The following is a 21,141-nucleotide window of genomic DNA, read 5'->3' as shown; positions in this document are numbered from 1 at the left end:
TCGGTGCCCCATGTATCTTCAGTCCATGCAACCTCACTGCAATGACATGAGGACCACATATAGTGTAGGAGCTGGGGATCAGAACGGGGGAGAGATGTGTCTGGATAGTAGCCAAGGGTACTTTCCTAAGAGCTTGTTCAATTGTTCACCTTTATTTCCCAATACCAGAATCAATAATTATAGGTTAACATTAATTGGCAATAAACTAAATTTTGTGACATCCTCTGACTCAAGACTTTTTGGATTTTTTTGACAGTCCAAAAGACTGGAAATAGGATCACGGACCATCTAGCTGAAACAATTCATCCAAACCCAACTTCTTTTAAAGAGACAATACCTAGTCTTGCACAGTCCTAATAATCAACAGCTCTAAAAGCTAAGCTTGAAAGACATTTTACTTAGCAAATGATGGTAAATGTCCTTTCACACCCCACATGCATCTACTGGCAAGAGGAAGGGATGGGAAAACATTAATTAACAATTAGAGTTTTGCTGTGAGACTAGTAAGAACATACAGGACTGCTTGTATATTATAGTATGAAACTGTTCCACAGTATAGGTTGTGATTTATAGACATCAAAGGTCTGTCCCAAATTTTTAACTCTCCATATTTAACTGTCACTGACAGACAAGCAGTCCAAGAATCACTCCACCTTGAGAGGAGGATGATCTCTGAATAATTTCTTTTCTCTCTGCTCCGTGTCAGAGTCTCAGGAAGGTAAAGACAGCAGAGAAGCAACTACACACTGGATCAACACATAAGTGACCCTGTTGAATTTACCAACCTTGCGTGTCATTTTTTAAATACAGTGGAGTGGAGTCATTCACCACTTACTGTCACAAAATGTCAGCAAGGGAAGCAAGAGGGAACTATCTCAAAGTCATTGCCTCTCTGTAGATGATGCTAGATATCAAGGCAGATGCTCATTTTCCACATTTTTAGTCCAATGGAATTATTCTTTCATGCAGAGAGGAGGCAGAAGAGATCCAGCTCAACACCTCCATCAGTCTGTGAGGAGTTACTGAAATCAAGTTACAGCAGAAACCCCTCCTACGATACAACAGAAGAGGGAAGGAAAATCTAGTGTGAAGATTGGTCTTGTTTTCTGAAGTAAAAATGAACTCGCGGTATATAACAAAATATAACAGGCAGCATTCTCCACCGCAATCAGGCCTAGCTAAGCACAACTATCTTACGTTACTGCTGCCAAAACCACAAATAAGACTGTGCCACACATTCCTCCCACCACCTGTGTCTCCAGAGCTAAGAGTGCTGGCTCTCAGGCCACAAACTAAGCTACAGTGCTTTTAGTTCTGCAAGTATGCCATTTGGCCGCTCATACATTGGCCATCGTTATACTAAGCTTTTCACTGCATTGCCTCTTCCCTTCCTAGCAACTGACCTTCCTCTTTTACTTGTAGCACCAAAGTTTGTTCATACAAAAACCTCCAGTGGTAGAACTTTCCTAGGCACTGACCCAAAGTCCTCACCAGTTTGCTCCCTAATCACAGTCCTGAGTTGCTGTCCTAGGAGAAATTGTTACAAATCTTTATCAAAGCAAACCCAACCACCCTGCAAAGGTGTTTACTTTCATTTCAAAGGGGAACATTTACAATGAGAACTATATCATACGACCTAGAGTACATAACTCCCAGGTAACTTCTACAATATCCTGGACACTGAAAAGGAAAAAAAAAAAAACAATTACAAAACACTTTGTACTGTGAAATCGTTCTTTTTGTTGTAGGAGAGTTTACTTTGAGTATCAGGATTGCAGCTCATAAGACAAAAAGTCTGCTATTTTCTGTAACAATCTATAATTAACATGCCTGCTCAGAAGACTTCATGAAAACTGCTCTGAAGTAACAATACATTCTTTTTATAGGATCAGTCTTCAGTTCTCATTTACTCCCCACACATCCTGCTACTAGAGTAAACACATCACTTTCCACCTTCACAGAGTCGCAAAGCACAGTGCTACCACACTACAGAGAAAGGCAAGATGTGCACGGAGGTACAGTCAGTACTGTGTGGGTCTGCCTTCCAAAGGTGGCTGAATTTTTCCTAATGATAGTGCAATTTATAGACTAAAAAAATAAAATAAAAAAAGTCTTTGTTTCCAGACAAGCTTTTCCCAACCTTTTTTTTGTATGGTTCCAGTTACATTAAAAAGAAGTCATCTCATTTTTTTGTTTTTTTCTACTTACTTTTATTAGAGTAACAATAGGATACTACGTAAATTCAAACTTTGTGGTCCTAAACACTAGGGGCAATGGGTGAAGCAGTATCTGCCCTAGAGAGGCTATAGTTTAAATAAATAGGAAAAAAGAGAAACTGAGGCATAAGATTATAAAGCAACTTTCCAGCACACACAGTAGATCAAATGCTCAGCCCTCCTGGAGGTCCATCTAGCAACTCATTCATGAGACAGACTGTCTCTTCTAAGTACTTTAGGCACTCTCAGATAGCCCTAGTTCCTAATTCATTACTTTATGGAGTTTTACATAAACGCTTCTCTTCCTGAGGACACTAATTAAGTGGTCACTATCAAAGGTAAACAAATAGCTTTAAAGCAAATAGCTTTAAAGGATCAACGAGTTTCACTTACTAAACTTTGATGTGTTCAACATCTGCAGTTTCATCAATTTTCTCATACCCACAAAATCTTCCAGGCAAAAATTACTTGTACACAAAGTGAAGATGGAGAAAACGAGACACAGTGCCCACCCCAACCCACATACACACATTTTTAAAACAATAAAAATCACTCCAACTTTTCTTTACAAAATGGAAAAAAGGGGAAAGCTCTCCCTGGTCACCTCCTACACCACACCTTGGCTTATTAGAAAGTAAAAAAACAGGACAAATTACTAACACCGAGACATAAATAAATTACCTACTTATGGGGAAAAAAATACATTTATCAATCAGAACAATCAAAAGATAGAAAGCTGCAACTTCCAAAATGAGGACAACAATCCACAGAGGGAGGATGCACTCAGCACTGAACTGACCATTTGCCTGAGCCTGTGAATATGCACTAAATGCCATTCTTCAAAAGGCAACAGTGGATGGAACAACCACACACACTACATTCTCTGAGCAAAAGGCCACTATACTGAGGAAGTTTGAAAAGGAAAATAATTATTATGCCTTTTAAAGGTTTATTGATATTGGGTAAAGATGGCTTAGATCAGTATCTGTTAGATGCTCTCACCCTGCACTCCCTCTTTTTTTTTTTTCCCCAAAGTGTTAGAAATTCAACTCTTGCCCATCACGGATGGTTTCCATGATTTGCAGAACTAGAGAAATTATCAAATGGCTTTACTTAAACCAACAGGCTGACAAATAGGTAAGTGGAAGTCATAGGGCTATTAAATCACAGTGTACACAAATCTATGTGTTTTGATAAATATACAGAAAAAAAAGAACTGAAGTGCCTATGGAAAGGGTGGAATGTGAAGGAGCAAAGAGTGGGGCAATGAAAAGTCTTAAGGAGGACGACAGGAAAAGTCATCAGGATTCTGAGAAAAAAATGGAGGCAATTATGGAATGGAGCAAAACCAAGAAGAAAACACAATTACAAAACAAAATTATGTAGGAGAAGGCAAGTGAAAAGGAAAACAGCAGAGTGAAGGGTAGGAGGAAGAAAGGATGCAGCACAATGGAAGGGAGAGAAGGGGAAAGAACAATGTCAGAAAAGTTCAGAGCACACTAAAGAGTGAGAGAATGGCAAGAGGAGGGGATCTACGAACTCAAACATCACTTCCACTGCAGATGACTCAAGAAAAAGGGGTATAAAATATAGAGAGGTTTAAATGAATTTAAGAGCTTAAGTTATTTTCTATTTAAAACAGGAGAGACCTCTGCTCCTTTTTCAGAGTTGTTATATTTGACCAACAAGCTGGTCTCATCTCTGCTATTTTACACCTTGGAAGCTGAAAGTGTTTCCCATTGGATGTAATAGCATCAAGCTAAAGTGTGTTTAAGGTCACAGTCCAAGGAAACTTGCAGTTCTATGATATGACTTTTCTTCAGAGGAACAGGACTTCTGTGACATGCTGTTCCTCATCTCTGTGAATCTGGCCCTGCAGCAGGATACACATTTCCCTACAACATTATGTGCCTCACTAGCTTCCGTCAGAATTAGGACAAGAAATACCTGGCTCAATCAGTCCCTAAAATTTAACTGTGAAATAGTAAACAAGTTTTTTTTTAAAAAAAAAAAAAAACAACAACAAAAAACCCCATAAACTTCAGGAAACATATGGGACCAAATTCTGCCCTCCTTTACACTGATGTAAATCTGGATACGCACATTGCTGAACACAGAACCACTCCAGGTTCATTCCAGTGTGCCCGAAGAGGAAATCTGGACCACAGCTTATTCACGTGGACACAAACTAAAAAGTAACCACAGCTTCCCTTAGCTTAACAATACACCGTTTTGTAGGATGTTCAGAAACAACTAGAGTAGCTACCACCCACTCAAAAAAAAAAAGAAAGTAAACACATAACAAAAACGAAACTTCTATTTTGGGACACTTTTTTACGTAGGCTTTCAGTTCAGGGCAACAGCTCAGTACCTAAATTTGATCTCTTGAGTGAACTCTGTGGGAGGGATACAAGTAGTTAGAAAAACAGAATCCTTTTTTTTTTATTCCTGTTGGGGAAAAGGCTGATAAAATATTACCAAAAAGAGAAAACACAGTCCTCTGATGTTAATTTTCAGAGTCAGTCCTTGGAATCTAAACATCTTGTTAGAAACATGCCTTTCTCATACTACTTTGACTCTTAGGTCATGCTCTAACCTCAAATCAAGACCAGTTCAGTTATCACTGACAAAAACATTGTAAACCACACAGACAGCAGTTCCTATTACTAAAGTGACCCTAGTCTTCCTGCTGTTAGATGCTATTTTTAGTTGCTTATGTCTAATCACCCAATTAATCATTCATGCCCAAGTCGTCTTTATATGTCAAGAACCTACTTAAAGCAGTTTTTGTTTGTTCTATTAACTTTGCCATTTTAATTGGATGCTATTTCCCAGAAGATTCTTGAGGGGGGAAAATATGGGTTTTGCTTACATTTCTTGGTTATAAGAACAACATTTAGCAACTCTTTTGCCTCAATGCTCTTGAGCAGAGCTAAGAAATTTCCCACAGCATGGCAGAGATGTGCTTTTGGTTGATCTTGTACGACAGACACCACTTAGAAAGCAAGCTCCTGCTGTGTTCTCAGCAAAACCTCAGCTGTTTCCACACTTCAAATTTGACTTGTTTGGTAGTTTTCTCCTTAATCTCACAATGGCTTGACCTTTGCTGCAGCCATTCTCCTGAATGCCACTTGACAATAATAAATACTCGTAGCATCAAAAAAATGCTAGTAGATGTGGCTCATAACAATATGTCCATGTTGTTCTAGCATGGTGTGTTGCACTAATTAAGGTGATGAAAGTCACTTTTTCACTAACATAGCTTCTTCTACAATGCTGCAGTTCCTCCAAATGTGTGTGCTACCACAATGCTAGCAATAGCGAAGCAAGCAACTTCAAAATTCAGCCAGACATGGGTGCACTCTAAACCAGAAACAGGTAAAGGGTGACAGGAAAAGAGGCTGCTGGAGCCAAAGTGAGATAAGAGACAACAGTGAAGACAAGGAAAGTAGCTAGTAACAAGTTTGAGGGCAGGGAGAGGAAGGGAGAAGAGGGGATTCCCAAGGAGTGGTGGAGCTGGGTTAGAGGAAAGGAAAAGTCGGATGCTGTGGGGAAGAGAGAGCAGAGACAACTTGAGATAAAGGGACGTGTTATGCAAGCAACAGACAGAGGCTGCAATAGGGAACAGAGCCAAAACTGTCTACAACTAAGAAAAAACATTCCCCTACAGAAGCTGGGATGTAACTCAGGCATGCAGTCCTTGCATTCCCTCCGCAGCAGAAAAGAGCTGTACGTTTTGTCTGTGTCTCCTCCCCTTCTGACATCTCATCTACGTACACAGTACATACACATGTACTACTACCACCACTGATGGCATGCCATTAGCACCGAGAGTTCAATAACCTTGCATCCTGGATTGAAGTGCCCAGACCTTCTTGATGCTGTTGAAATCGCTTTGGTTTGGGTTTTTTTGGAAAATTTCAACACAGAACACTATCAACTTTTTCATTCTTTGCCTTTTCTAGCTAGTAAAGAACATCACAGAACTACAATAAAAGAACTCTACTGTACTGAAGTTCTAAAGTCAAGTCCTCAAATGTCAGACAATGAAAAAGCTAAGACTGTCTTTTAAACCTCTGTTCCACCCCTTGACTATAGGCATTTGGATGTATTCTGCAATTATACTATCACATGCAAATCTTTTACAGTGGCTCCCGTCTCATGAATATGTTCTACTTCGGGAACACATCAAGGTGGTGAAGTGATAGAAATACTGTCCAAAGAATCCCCACTTGAAATTTTGTGCCCTCTGGAAGCTGTGAATTAAACATATATTTGTAGGCAGCGAGACGATGAAATGACAGTTAGATAGCCTGAAAGCGACACTGGAGAACTAGATGCTGTCCCCACCTCTGCTATAAAGTTACACCACGTAAGTGATTGAAAGTTATCACTAGTACTCTCTAAGTACACATGCTCACTTTCTCAATTTCCAAGACCTGCTGATGGGCTGTATGTTCACAGCTGGAACTGGAACCAACTGCTGACGTATCTTGAAAACTCTGAGAAAGCAAAACTTCAGTCTTGCAATGTTTTAAATGCAACTTTTTTTGAATAATAGCACATAAATATTACAGTATAATAAACACTGGAAATAAAATAAGGTTCCTTGTGATAGATGCAAGCAGCCATGAAACACTTCCCTTGTTCTAAACCAGGCAAGCCATAACTGTCATTATCCCATAACAGGTGTGAATCCAAGCCCATGTAAGCCAAAAGAGGTCTGGATCGGCCTAGTAAAGCTCTACTTTGTCAAAACCAGAGCCAATGGCTTAAATCAAGCACAGACAAGACTGAGAGGTTTTATTTCTCTTCCCGTATATAAACACACAGAACTTCTGATACCACAGGAGTATTTTTAGCATTCAAGAAGTACAAACTGCATGCTGTCACTGCATTGGGTTTTTTTTCCAATAAGCAAAATATCAGAATTATCCAAATCTACAAGGTCAAGTCTAAGAAAGTTGAGAAAAATCATATAAGATTTTAAGCAAAAGGAAAACAAAAAGCTGACAAAATATTTGGATGTAGTCCTTTAAAATGTTGCCTTGTCTTTTAAAAAAAAACCAAATGAACCAGCAGCTCAAGTAGTTTTGGACTTAACCAGCTTGTTGCCCTTTTACAGTAAGGCAAGGCTGGAGCAAGGAGTTGGTCATACAGGGGGGATCAGCATCTGGTGTACAGAACAGAGCAATCGACTCTTGGGTTACAAGAAAATCAGACCTTCTCCCCACGTTTTCCTCCTGTCTCTTGTGCCTTTGCTGTTTTGGTATCCAGTTCTCAAAACCTGTCATTCACGTTAGTTTTAAACTTTGGCAATGTGTTCAGAAAGCATGAAAGCATCTGGAAAGTGTGTCTGGTAAGGCAAAGTGCTCAAGGAGTTAGAATACACACCAGTAGGTCATTAAAAAAAAAATACCCCCAGTTACTGACCTCTGAACTTCTTTGGAGGATTAGCAAGGTCACCTGCCTCTGGCTGAACCACACACCGGTCATCCACCAACCTAGAAAAACAAAGGTTATTACATTTACCTAAACATGCGTTTGACTCACTGTATACAAAGGCAGAGACATACCTGTCATACAATAGGTACAGAAGCTTACTTATTTCTCCAATTTAATTAAAAATAAAAATTAGAAATTCTATTACTCAGTTATAAACATAACAAAGGGAAAAAAACCTCTAAATTTGCCTTCAAGAAGGAGGATTTCTTCTACTGCACTAAATTACGGCCTATGTTTCACATCCCACTTAATTTAAATCCAGTTAACATCCTTTTTGATACAACGTATGCATTGATGTCACAGGTAAAATTCTTGGTTTGTGGTGTTGGAGCCCATTAACCCTGAATCAGAAACAGTTGCTCTTCTGCAGCTGTCAACTTTTCACAGCCATTACCCTGGGGAATAAGCCAATATTCATCAAAATCAACAAAGGGACTCTAAGCCACTTCAGTGAGCACTGGCAAAAGACCTCAAAGGAAAAAGTTGGGAAGGCACACTCGTATATGATATAAGAAGGAACATCTAAAGCACTGCAAGTTAGCTTGATCCTACACTTGCAAGCTGTCCCATGCTTGCAGATTCCTGCATCCTCACTGAGGACTTTTAAGGGGATACACAAAAAGCAGCCTTCACATGGGTACAAGAGTATATGTGGATCTGCTTACATGATCCAGACATGCAGGGTGATTTCTCCAACGACTTGGTGTTTCATAACACTGTTTTATCTAGAATTTGAATCTGGAATCTGATAAAGCACCTTGGATTTCAGTCTTTCAACATTCTGTTATTCTTCTTCATCTTTTCCAATATTTTTCCTCTGAGGATCCATGTGGAATTAAGGTTCAACTCCAATCAAACCTCACAGTACCACATTTTCCCTTGCTAAAGTGAATAAGCATTTATTTAATCCACAGCAGAAAATCTAAGCAACAAATCAAATATATTTCTCACTATATTTTCAAAGGTAAACAAACAAAATTCAAAATCATAAATTGTTACTTTTAACACAGAACTTCCTAAACATAAATTCAGCTTACTTTCAGGAAGTAACCTGTAAGTAACCTGCCTTTTCCAAACAATTATGCAGGAAAATAATGTTTAAGGGCACGCTACTGGCCTGCCACTTCCCAAAAACAATTTGTGTGCAAATTACCCAAAAGATGCACTCAGTTTTGACTCAAGTTGGTGAAGGCTTTGCATCTAGCCACAAGCACTGCAAAACTGACCCCGCAAGCACTCCCATGAATTTTCTACCTCTAGCAAGCTTTCTGCTGACAAGCTGCTCAGTGTGGCTGCAGCTCTCAGAAACAGAAACGAAAAATGATAAAGCATTCTGGAAGTCAGCAGTTTGGATCTGCTGGATGCAAATGGGAGGTGTCAGTGAGGAAGGAGAATTGAAGCAACTGGGCAGGGGTCTGCCATGGCTTTATGGAGTTGTATTTTTCACAGTCTAGGTTAGGCCAAGCTTAACAAGAACAAAGTGAGGTTTGGAAAGCAGGGCTTAGGAAGAGTCAGTCCTGCAAGACGCCTTTTATGATCTAACAACATCTAAAACCTGGAGTCAGAGAAGAAACAGGACTGAAGAGGACTACATTAATAGAAACTTTCCCAAAGGATTTCTATACCAAGAAGTACTTCCCCTTCAACATAATCCCCCAAAGGCTTTGTGAATGAACCATAATGCTGTCAGGATGGAGGACACTGCACTGGAAACTGAGTGTAATTCAAAAGGAACATCTCCTGTTCGTTGGGAACAACTTGTGCACCCTGTGACAAGGACAACTGCATGAAACACAGAACTTTCAGCATGGTACCACATCACCGTAACAAAAGCCATGTAGAAAACAAGGTGTTGGTGCTGAGAAAAACAAACAAGAACCTGCATACTCCCTCAGCCAGTTAGCTGTGATGTTCAAACATGTCAGATTTCCAAGGCTCAGAAAATAGATATTAAACAACTAATATCAATCACTTTCATTTAAGCATTCTCTAAAGGCACAAAGATAAGGACCGTAAATGAGTTCTGCAGTCATTAGGAACCAAAGACATAAGACAAAGGAGAAAGGAACTGCTCTACTCCCATTCTACAGACACGAAATGACAGCACAGAAAGATTAACTGACATGGCAGGACAGTGGAATGACAGATTAGAAACTTCATCTCCTGAGCCATTGCTCAGTGCCTCAGCTCTGCATCCATTTTTTTTCTTACAAAGTAGCTTACCACACAGGACAAAAATCTGAATAGAGTATTGCTTTGTCTATATAGCAGTCTTTCAACAATTTAATCCCCAAAACTGCCATATAATGACATCCATCCGGTATTCCAGCAGTACGTCCTTTGAAGTGTTCACTAGCTACTTGTTTACCTTCAGTTTTCACTCATGTCGGTGAAGGCTTTGCATCTAGTCACAAGCCAGAGGCACTTGTTAACAGTACCATAGTGAGAGTCGAGCTGCAGATTGCACACGATGCAAGACTTCAGCCTGTTCTGTAGACTGGAACAGAAGAGGCTCTTCAAACACAGACCACTTCCTCTGATGCACAAATCCCATTTTATATACCGAGCCAAAAGGCAGCTGTTGGTTTGTTACAGAAGCCTGCTTGGTGGCTGTGTTAAACAACCAGTAATTCATGACCTTTGTAACCTGAAAACAATTCATTTGAGATGTGTGAAATCAAACAACAGGCTTGACTACAAAAGGTCCTGAGCACCTGCAGCTTCTATCAGACCACAGCATAGCATATTTTAAGATCACTGGCTTGCTGGTTTGCATAGGAGGCTAAAGTGCACCAAGGAAGTCTTTTCTGATAGACAGAATTTACTATGTTATACCATCAAATTTGCTAGTTATTTAAATACTGATTTAAATTATTATGCCAATACTCAAGCCACTGTATCATCAAAGAAGCTTCGGCAAACTTCAAGGGCTTAATTCTTCAGTCAGACTGTAAACAGACTATACCCTCTATGCCCTCTGTTGTCATTCAGTACCTGGCAGATAAAGTATGACCACTTTTCAGTTTTTCATATGTTGGCAGCTTACAAACAACAAATGTGATTTCTATTTGTGTAAGTTCTTCCCTGAACACAATAAATATCTGGTTTATGCACCATATCTCCAAGTAATTGTGGCACCACTGTAGTAATTAAGCTGCTCAGTAGTTCAGTGATGCCCAAGATCACCAGAAAAGTCAAAATAATAATTACAGCCCTGGACTTTACGCATACCTCTTTGTCTTCAGTAACTGCAGAATTGGGGTCTGAGAGTAAGAACACTACTGGAACCGCTTGTCTTAGATGCCCAACCATTCTCTCACTGAAGCCAGTGAACGTTATTCCATGTGCTGCAGGGGAAGCAAGGGCAGTTCCTCTGCCATGCAGCCACACGCAGCCAATGTCACAGACTGGAACATTTATGCCATTAAAACCTCGCGCTGCAGTGTACAAAGCCACATTAAACAAGAACTGAAACTATCTAAAGCAATGCCTAGGAGTTAAGGTGTGCTTCTCAGCAGACACAGGGGAAAAAAGTAAAGGCAACTTTCAACCGTCTGTTAGCATTAGCCAGGATAGAGCACTATATCATATGAAGCAGTCAAAGCAAAAACCTGTACAGAGTCCTATGCTTTTCTTCCTCTCACTTCATTCTCCCCCACCATTTGGTAGGGTTAAGTCTGTCCTTTCTAACCACATGCAAAGCCAGACATGTGTAGAGGCATTCAGTTTAGCAATATCTTGCAGCAAGGAATTCCAGATATAAAGTGGCACCTGTGTAAACATATTTACAAGCAGTTTCCAATATAGTGCCTCTCATTTTTGTTTCAGCAACAAAAGGACCGGATTAACTTCTCCCAATGCTATTCAGCATTGGTATTTATAACTTGCCTAATACAAACTTCAAACTCCTCATATAGCTTCTAATATCACTCTGCTCCCTGGGCATTGGGTAGAAGCAGGGAAACAATCACTTGCAGTAATTCCCACTAAATTCCCATTAAATCTTTCTAGTAGGTAGTAGCCTTTGTAAGGACTTTTCCCTGAAGGAAAATGAGTGTGTGAACCAGTGGGGACTCACTGTACCTTTGGGGAAACCGAAGGAAGGATGCATGGATGGGAGGAGCAGGACTAAGCAGCAGGATCATTCATAAGGCAGGTATGTCAGCAGAAAAGACTACTGGTACCTGGGTTTACAGCTATGAATGATATATGATGGATGAGTCTTCCTGTCCTACAAGCTCCTCTGATTACCTAACACAAGCTAAAGGTAAATAAATTAAAGGTTTCTAGGAACTTGCAGGTGTAGTGCAAGGGTCAAGGAATAGTTGTGTAGCAATAATCCTAGAAAACTTGTTCACAATGATGAGTTATTTTAAATTTACTACTGCAATACAGTTGCATTCTAGAAGAACAAAAAACAAAGTAAGAAAAAAAAAACAGAATTATTATTATGATGGATTTCATTCATTCCAGGGCTCTTTCATAACATAAGATGTTTTTTAGATTGTTCAAGAAAGCAGCCACATACTATGAATGCATTCTAGGTCTGTGCCTTTGGTTTTAAAAAATACCATCCTGAAATGCATTTTGACTCTTCCTACCAACAGGCTTCCACTTTTCACAGCCAATACAATTGAAACAAACACACAAGACAAAACACACAAGTACACAGATTCCCTCATACACGGAACATACATACATGTGTGTGTGCATAATTTGTTAAAAAATACAAGACTCAGCCACTGATGTCTAACCATCATAATACACAGGATGAGCAGAACTCAGCTTGGTACTCTTTACACGTATGCACAGTATCTCAGAGTATCTTTATACGTATCTCAGAGTATCTTTTGAGTACCTCCTCAGAAAGCTGAATTAACTAGAGGCAATGTCTTCAATCTAAGACACACTCAGTTGCTCAGCTCTTACTCTTTTAATGATATCATCATTTCACTGATTTGCTGAGGAGTGTAAGGCCTGGCAGCATCAGAAGGAGGGAGCAACATTGGCAACAGATATCAGCAAGAGGAACTGAACCTTTTAATTGCCAGTGAAGCCAAACAATTATCTTTGTACAACATCAGTTCACAAATCATGCTGAGGTTACACCCCAAAGACACATAACCTCAACACTCCCTTCATGAACAATACCAACCCCCAAAGCTTCCCTTCCTTTGCTCCAAAGATGTCCCTTCACATACACAATCTCCTTATAAGAAATACTCCTCCAGAGCAGCCAACACACTTCTTCCCTTCGTAACTGGCATACAAAGCCTCTCCCACACTCCATACATCCTAGCACACAGTAATCGCTCGGGAAGAGAGGTACTAGTCATAGCACTAAGAAGCGAACCAATAATGAACAATAGGTTATTAAACTTTTGCTGCCCTGGAAAACAAGCACCAAATACCTAAGTGCCAAAACAATCAGGTCCACCCAGTTCTTCTCCAGGTCCACCCACTTTTCATTTCATTGAGCCTCTTATCAGGCATCTAGGTCAGCCCACTTCTTGCTTGCTTCAGGTGGTCTGCCAAAAATCCATAGTCATCATACCTCACCCTTCCCAAACCGTGAATTCATACTCCATTTTGACTACCAGTCCTGATTCAAATGATTTACAGCTCTACGAATTAGCTCCACTGTATGAATTTGTCTTTTTTTTCCTGGCTTCTTCCTTTCCAAAGCCTAATTTTTCATCATCATCTTTTAATATCTGCCATCTTTCAGGGTCTCCTACACAACAACCCCAGCTTGCATAGAAGATAGAAAAGATCTTCCTTGCATCTACAGCAGGGCTATTAAGCCTCTGTACCATTTTAGAAAGATTCCACATTAAAAATCTCTTTTGATAAATGGGAGGATCAGTACACAACTTTTCAACTAGAATTGCACTACATGTCAATGAGATGCAGCAGCACAGAGGGAGACTAGAAAGTCTGACTGCTGTCTGCTTCAAACTTGAGCAATTTTATCCTTTCCTTTCTGAATAAATTTTAATTGCTTCAAACAGAAAGCCTAATACAGGTTGAAAGAAGCTATTAAATGAATACCCCTATTCTAGGAAAACAAACTTCTACTCATCTAAACTAGTTCAAACTTCTCAAAATGTCTTAAACAGCAGACAAATCACGCCATAAACCATCCTCAGCATAAAACAATAATGCTGGTGCACTTTATCTCAATGACACACATCAGGAACACTTAGCCATTCTCAACATGCTGAAAAATGTTTGCATAGGTTACTCTGGATTGAACTACCAAATGCCAAGGAGAAGGAATGGCAGAAAGCAAGATATCAAGCATATACTCGGAAACAAAACAACAGCAAGCAAGTAGGCAGCTTCACATTTGCACTAACAATTGCACTAATTGCAATTGCACTAACTAAAAGCCCTAAAGGTTTTTGTCCTTAGCTGATAGTGCATTCATATATTCTTGCAACTGTACCCGCAGGCTTGCATGGGCGGGGAAGGGAGCAGAAGTTTTGCCTGTTCAATTAAGTCAGGCTAAAAAAATCAGGCTATAAATTCTGAATGTAATTTTGTTATTCTTTTGTATTGTATTGTATCTAGTCATGCTGTTAGCTTGTAAAAGCTTCAGAAATCTTTTTATATTTACATTTACATTTTAAACATTGTGCAAATTAAAATTAATTATAAGAATAGAGTTAAAATAAATGAATACAACAATAAAACACAATTATTAGATTTTAGTCTCGGGTTTGCAATTTCCTTGGCCTGCATAATAGGCAAGTAATTTATGCACAAGGAAAACGGTACTGAACTTAACTTGGGCATACTAATTTTTGCTAGCTAAATAAACATTCACACAGTATTTCAAGATTCTCACGTCAATACAACATACATTAAGCCACTTTTCAGTGGTGCCAAGCATACCTATTTCCTGCTGTCAAAAGCAAAATTGGGAAATGGCAATGGGAGGAGGTGTGCCAGCCCACCCCACCCAGCTCATTCCCCAGTCACACAGACTCCTGCTACACTTCTCCAAAATTCTGGCTCCCAAGCTTGTTTTGGCTTCAGTCTGTCTCAGTGCCTTTGAAAAACAAATTACATTCCCATAAAACCAAGGAAATGTCTGATTTCTTTCTTTCTTTCTTTATGAAAAATAAAACTGTCATAAAAGGATATTATGATAGGCTAAAGGCATTCAATAGAAGAAAAACTTGCACAGCAACAGCACAGCAAATTTCATCTTTTGGATGAAATTTGTATTGAGACATTCTTCTAAAGCTAAGAAATGGAAATAATAAAATGAGTATTAGGAAAGCAGCAGAGGCTTGCAGAACACAGACTCACTGAGAATATGCATCACCTGGGAGCTAGGGCAATTTTTCCATTACTCACACTTTCTTTTTTGGGTGAAATCCTGGTTCTCTTTGAACTTACTGGCAAAATTTCCACTGATATCTGTCTCCGAGGCCAAAATTTCACTCCAGCGACCCTACGTTCCCAGAAGTGTACAGGGGGCAAAGTGCTGTTTAAATAAGAAACAGCATCAGCACTGAGTGCTCAGCTGCTCTATGGGAGACTCTTCAAACGGAAGGAGCCCACGACCACCAGTAAGTTCATCACCATCAAAACAACCTCACCCGGAGATGGGATGGAACATGGCATTCTGCTGGCCACAGTTCAACTAAGTACGTGCAAGGTATCTAGTTCAAATCCATCATCCAAGACCCTTTTTCAGATCAAGACTGAGAGACAGGCACCTCCAGACGGCAACAACAAACTACTCTAGGGCAGACTTGTAAAATAGGAGGATGAAACATCTTCTGGACATGGTTTTCCTCTCTCCCTTGTCTATTTGCTACTCGTGTAGCTTTGAGATGACTACACTTTGGAAAAAACATGTTAAGTGAGACCCTCAGCTCTCTCTGGATGGAGGCACTAGTGTTCTGCAAGGCTTTCCTCCCAGTTCAGCCTGGAAGCACGGCAATTTTTCTTCTGCAGGGCTGAGACATAGATGAGAAACCCAGGTGGACCCGGTTGAGATACTCCTCCTGACCCCATCCACCCTTCTGCAGTGCACCCCTCAGCAAAATAAGACTGGTAACACTGCACTGTTGGAGATGTACACTTGCTGTTAGGCTTCCAATCAACAGAGAAAGATGTTGTGTTAAGATGCCTACACGCGGGGTACAAAGCATACGCATCTCCTGAAGTCTGCAAAATCTTTTTTTTTCAAAAGATAGCCATAACCCACAGTATACATAAAAGGGTGAGGATTTTTATGCTGATGCAATTTATTTGTCTCAAAAGATTCCTACTGAGGTGTGGTGGAACCAAAGAGAAAACCTGTCCTTCGGTTTCAATTAAGCTTGCTTTACTATTGCTCACAAGGACAGCTGTGAAGGATCATTTTAGTTAATTGTACACAAAAACAAAGAGATTAAAGAAAGCTGTATTAATTATTGCAGTTTTGTAAAACTGGAAATTTGATCATTTCAACAGAAGACTTTAAGAAATGAGATGCTGTAGAAGTGAACATATGTATTAAAATATTGTAGTTCTTGGAACACATTATCATACATTAAAATCCAAAAATGTCATCAGCTGTTCTACAGTCAATTTGAAGTATTATCCCACATATATTATTCAGCTGGGGCTTTATATTCATTAGGGCCAAGGCCACATACCACAAACGTCTATGATAATCTCCAAATATTTTCTTTATTTATTTTAGTAGCATCTGAGGCATCCTGCAAAGTTGTTAAGCACAATCAAATTTCTGCAGCTCTTCTACTTAATTCTTACTCCAGCTGGCTACATATTGAATGCAAATGTTGTAACAAGTCTGGGGTTTGGCCCAACACAAACACAATGCTGACTTTACATGAAGTAAACCAGAACATCAGGATTAAACATGTAACTTTAACTTTGCTTGCTTACACCATGTAACTACCCATAATAGGTCTGACAGTCAGCTCCCCGAATGTATAAAAAGCATGGATGAAATCAAATTACTAGTATATTGACACAATATACATTAGAAACACTGACACTGTGACCACTTCTAACTAAAATTCAAATTTTCAGGACTATGCACGCCTGCATCATTAAGTAAATTTTAGGCGTATAGTTCACTAATCAATCGTACCAAGGTGGTACATTGTGACTTCAGAAAACAGGTCCTATAGATATAATCACTGGTTTCAAAAGCAAGTGAACAGGCAGAACTCATTGCAGCATTACCTACTCATCCAGAGACAGCAAAGCAAAGCCAGCAGTAAAGAGAAGACAATCACAATCAAAAGAAATTCTACATTCAGCACCAGAAGAATCTGTGCTTTTTGCTTAGCTTTGCCTATAGCTTTGAAGAAATGTGGGATAATGAAAGGAACCAGAAAGGCTGAATTTGCCGCAGTTAACATCATTTAATGAAAAGGCAGAGAAAGGTTTACCCAGGAAAAATGCTGTTTAGAAATACCAGTATCTGTCCAGTGATCAAAAAAGTGACTCCGTCACCGAAAACGGTAGCAAAGGCATCCACACCTACACACATACATGCAGACAAATTATCAAGCGTGCAATCACAACTTGGAATCTAGATCCCAGTAATCAAACCAAGTTCTTTCTCTTCTTTTGTAACATAAACAGTAATAATCTGGCAGACTAATTGATGTCAAATTATGCAAAAATGTGTGTGGCAAACATTTCTTAATTAAAATTATGACATTTTACACATTTTGCAGTGTTTATGTCACACAGCAAAGCAAATCTTAAGAGGCAACTTTTTGCTGAAGTTAAAAAAAATCCCCTTCTTTAAATACTACAGATACCAAAAAACCTCTATATTACATGTTATATGTCAGGACATCAAGTGAATAAAGAACCCACCTCATTTCAGAGGCCTTCAAATGGTGACAAGTCCTGAGCTAGCATGAACATGTGTAATTCCACTGAAGTTAGTCAAACAACACTTTGCAACAACAGATAAGTATCTGACCCAGTGCTTTTTATATTCTTTCGAGTGTCTTCCTTTAGCTGCCCCAGAGGCCATCTTCAATGCCAACCACCACAGGTGTGCCACCACGACCATGGCAGAACTTGGGCCCCCTTCCACACAGCATGCTATATCCTTGCACCAGGGATTGCGCTTTATACCAGCAACATGAACTTTCCCCAAGCACCTGCTTGCCAAGGCAGCACTCTGGAAACAGGCGCTGCCTGGTTTTGCTTCCAGATAAAAGGAGGCAGTTCTCAGTTTAACAGTATAACCACCATCAAGCTTGTATCCCACATGCAACTCAATTCCCAAAATCCTACTGCTTGTTTCAGCTTTTACTTGTGCCTCCAGGGTCAATGACTTGGTTTGCAGGAATTCACTGAATGAGGACTGCTCACCTTTGATATGTGTCCAGCTCTCGCTGATGGTAATGAGAATTATGTACAGTTATTAAAGGATAAGAGCGCACTTTCACATCAGCACATGTTCCAATTCTCTCAACAAAAGATTTCATTTCTTTTCATTTTACAATGATAAATGTTCACAAACTTTTGCAGCTGGGCCAGGTATTTTTGCATATTCTCTTTGCTTTTCTGTTACTTCCGCAGCAAGTTAAAAAACACCTTCCAGACAAAAAAACAGCTGAAAAATTACAGTGACACTACTCACTTGTTTTTAAATTAAGCAGAGACAGTTTCCTACTGGGACAGATCATTTTGGGAGCTGTTTCAGATTCTCTCAGAGCTGCTTTCCCAGTAGATGGGAGCAGCTCTCAAGAGCCTTTTGCCACACCTACACACAACCTGTACACGCTCGCTTAAGAGTTACATGTACCAGTGCCAAGAAGCAACCTGAAGAGGAAATGCTTGGGAACACTCCTTCCATGAGGTAAAGAATTAGGAAGCAGGAGAGCCAAGAAACAGAAGTTTTTGCAGGATGGCAAAATAGTAGCATTTGGGCAGCTCTATCGGCATGAAGGTAAAGGTGGAAAAAGCGCCTGCCATAATAAGCAGGTTCAAACCTCAGAACTGCTTGAGACCTTTCTCAAATTGACTACAATGCAGATTGATGTCCTTTCTGGTTTTAACACAAGACTATACTCAGAACAACAAATTTAACATGTCCGAGAACACTCACAGGGTGTGAGGCCACAGAAAACCCCACACCTGCCTCAGCAGACTTCAGTGTTCAAGCCAGAGTGGCTGCATGCTCCAAGAGAAGCTTCCACGAACCCTCCAGCCTCATCCCTGTACAGGCCCTGAAGACAATATTATTGCCAAAGGCACACCAAGACTCTTGGCAGTCTGTTGGTACAGACCATCATCTCTGAGCACCCCAGAGCACACTGGAGCATGTGTTTAATTACTAATACGCACATGGCAGAACAATTTTTGAAAATGGTCTCATCCTTGACCTAGCACTTCCACCTGCATTCTCAGTATGGACAACCTTATGTTGAACTGGGATGAGGGGGCTTTTTAATCATGAAAAATACCAGAGCAACAGCTCTGCTGAACACCAAAGAGCACTGACTCTCGTGCTGTGCTGTCAGTTGTCCAAATGTTATATCACCTACTAAGGCGTGTCTTAACAACAAGCTCTGTTACAAAGAAATGAGTTTGGCCTTTTACGTTAAGGCCCTCCAGTTCTGCAGCATTCTTTTCAGCTAAAGGAAATGTTTTCCAGGTCTCCTCATGCAGTTTATCCTGACACCATAACAGAGGAAAAATGCCTGCAAATAATCACTTTCTACTTGGAGAGCCAGAGTCCTTTATCACTTACATACACTTACTGGGGATTAACTGGCTGAGAAACAAGGAAATCACATCTTCTAGAAAAGCCTGTATTTCAGTGATACGGTAAGTGGAAGAATGGCATCCACTTTTTTTCCTTTAAGTGCACTACTGATGTACACACACACTTATTAATACTGATGTTACAAACCCATAAAATACGCAGGTTTTAAAGACGGCAACTATGTTTTACCTGGGAAAAAGGAGCATGGCTTCTCCTTCTGCACCAGTGAGTAGAAAGTACTTTTATTCTCAAACATGATCCAGGCATACACAATGTACCTTCTCCCTCCCATGCCAAAGTACATGTCCCATACAGCAATGTCAAATCAGCTTGAAGGTTACAATTAACTCAAGTTTAAAACATTTTTCAACTTTAAACAATCAACTCTAGAAAAACTGCCTTGGTATAACACATTTTATTCCAAATCTTGCAATATTTTTCTTTTGGTCTACTTCCTAATGCTCTATGAATGAATATTAAAAAAAAAAAAAACCAAACTACTTTCATTTAAAGGAAAAAACCCTGTGTCCCTTGCTGTCACCACTGCCTAGAGAAACATGAAAAATGGCCTCCAATTCAAAAGCTTAAAAACCAGAAGACCAAGAGAACAAATCCATGCATGATTACTTTTGAAATCTTACGATTTTTCAAACACCTCTCTCCTGTTTGTGGGGGATCTGACTCATAATTTTCAGAAGCAAACAGGAAGCACTGCAGACATCTCCAAGTATTTCCTCTGCACCCTCCCAGCCCCCTTGCCTTCTGTTTAACTCCTAGACACTTTATTATTGCTTTTTCTATGTCAGCAATGAAGTGGCACTGCTCTATGCTGGCTAAGGTACGCAAGACTTTCCCTTCTTTTGCCCAAATCTAAGGGAAAGGTGCCTTTCCTCCCCTCAACAGGTCAAAGCAAGGCTTTCACGCAGCCCCTCTCAACACCAGCTGAGAAAGCAAAGCCCCTCCACCATGCTTGACCCCAACTGCAGCCACGGCAGCCTGCAGCGTCATATTGGCATCCCCTTCCCAGCAATGAGCCCCTCTGCCCAAGGAAGCCCCGGCTCCAGGGGCCGGTAGAGGCAGAAGCCAGTTGTCAAGTGGCCAGGTGCTAGCCAAGACTCTCCTCGCCACCTCCCCACAGGCAGCACCAGCCCAAGCAGGACTTGGAGCACAGAAACAGGATGAAGAAGTGTTACAAGGTAATGTGACGGGAAAGCTTTTTTACCTCACTTGGTTTATTACAGTGCTTCCTTTCATTGTATACATGGGGAAAAAAATCATTTCCTCTTCTCCATTCACCACCAGGACCCGTCACAACACTGGGCAAGCAGCTGCTGAGCGCCAGCTGGCAGAAGACATAGCAGAGGGAGGACCTCAGGGTCCCAGAGCTCCTCTCCAGCCAGAGCAGAGCCTTGACTGCAACTCGTGAGGAACTTCTGAGGTGTTTTTTAGTTTGCCCTGCTACAGCAAGCAGTTTTCCATGACCACGGGTGCCCAACACATGCCTTCAACCAACAGCTGAGTAGGGAAGGGGCAAAATCCAACATGTGAGAAAGTCAGTGGGATGGCACACTGACAGAGCTCCAAGGCCTCAGGAAAAGAAGCACAAGGGAGCCAAAGTCCCACACATGCTGGAGTGCAGGACTGGGACACACACAC

At 40.4% G+C, this 21,141-nt stretch overlaps 1 protein-coding gene across 1 annotated transcript in view; it reads right to left on the bottom strand.

Annotated features, from left to right (window-relative positions):
- The window catches only part of ITPR2 (inositol 1,4,5-trisphosphate receptor type 2), a 265,394-nt gene that overhangs the window by 224,938 nt on the left and 19,315 nt on the right, over positions 1-21,141 (bottom strand). Inside the window, exon 2 of the mRNA XM_054072496.1 lies at positions 7,650-7,720. Coding sequence (XP_053928471.1) covers positions 7,650-7,720 — 71 coding nt within the window. The remainder of the gene's footprint in view (positions 1-7,649; positions 7,721-21,141) is intronic.

The sequence above is a fragment of the Cuculus canorus genome, chromosome 1 (genome assembly GCF_017976375.1).
Source record: "Cuculus canorus isolate bCucCan1 chromosome 1, bCucCan1.pri, whole genome shotgun sequence".
Lineage (NCBI taxonomy): Eukaryota > Metazoa > Chordata > Aves > Cuculiformes > Cuculidae > Cuculus > Cuculus canorus.
This window is presented reverse-complemented; position numbering and strand designations above follow the sequence as displayed.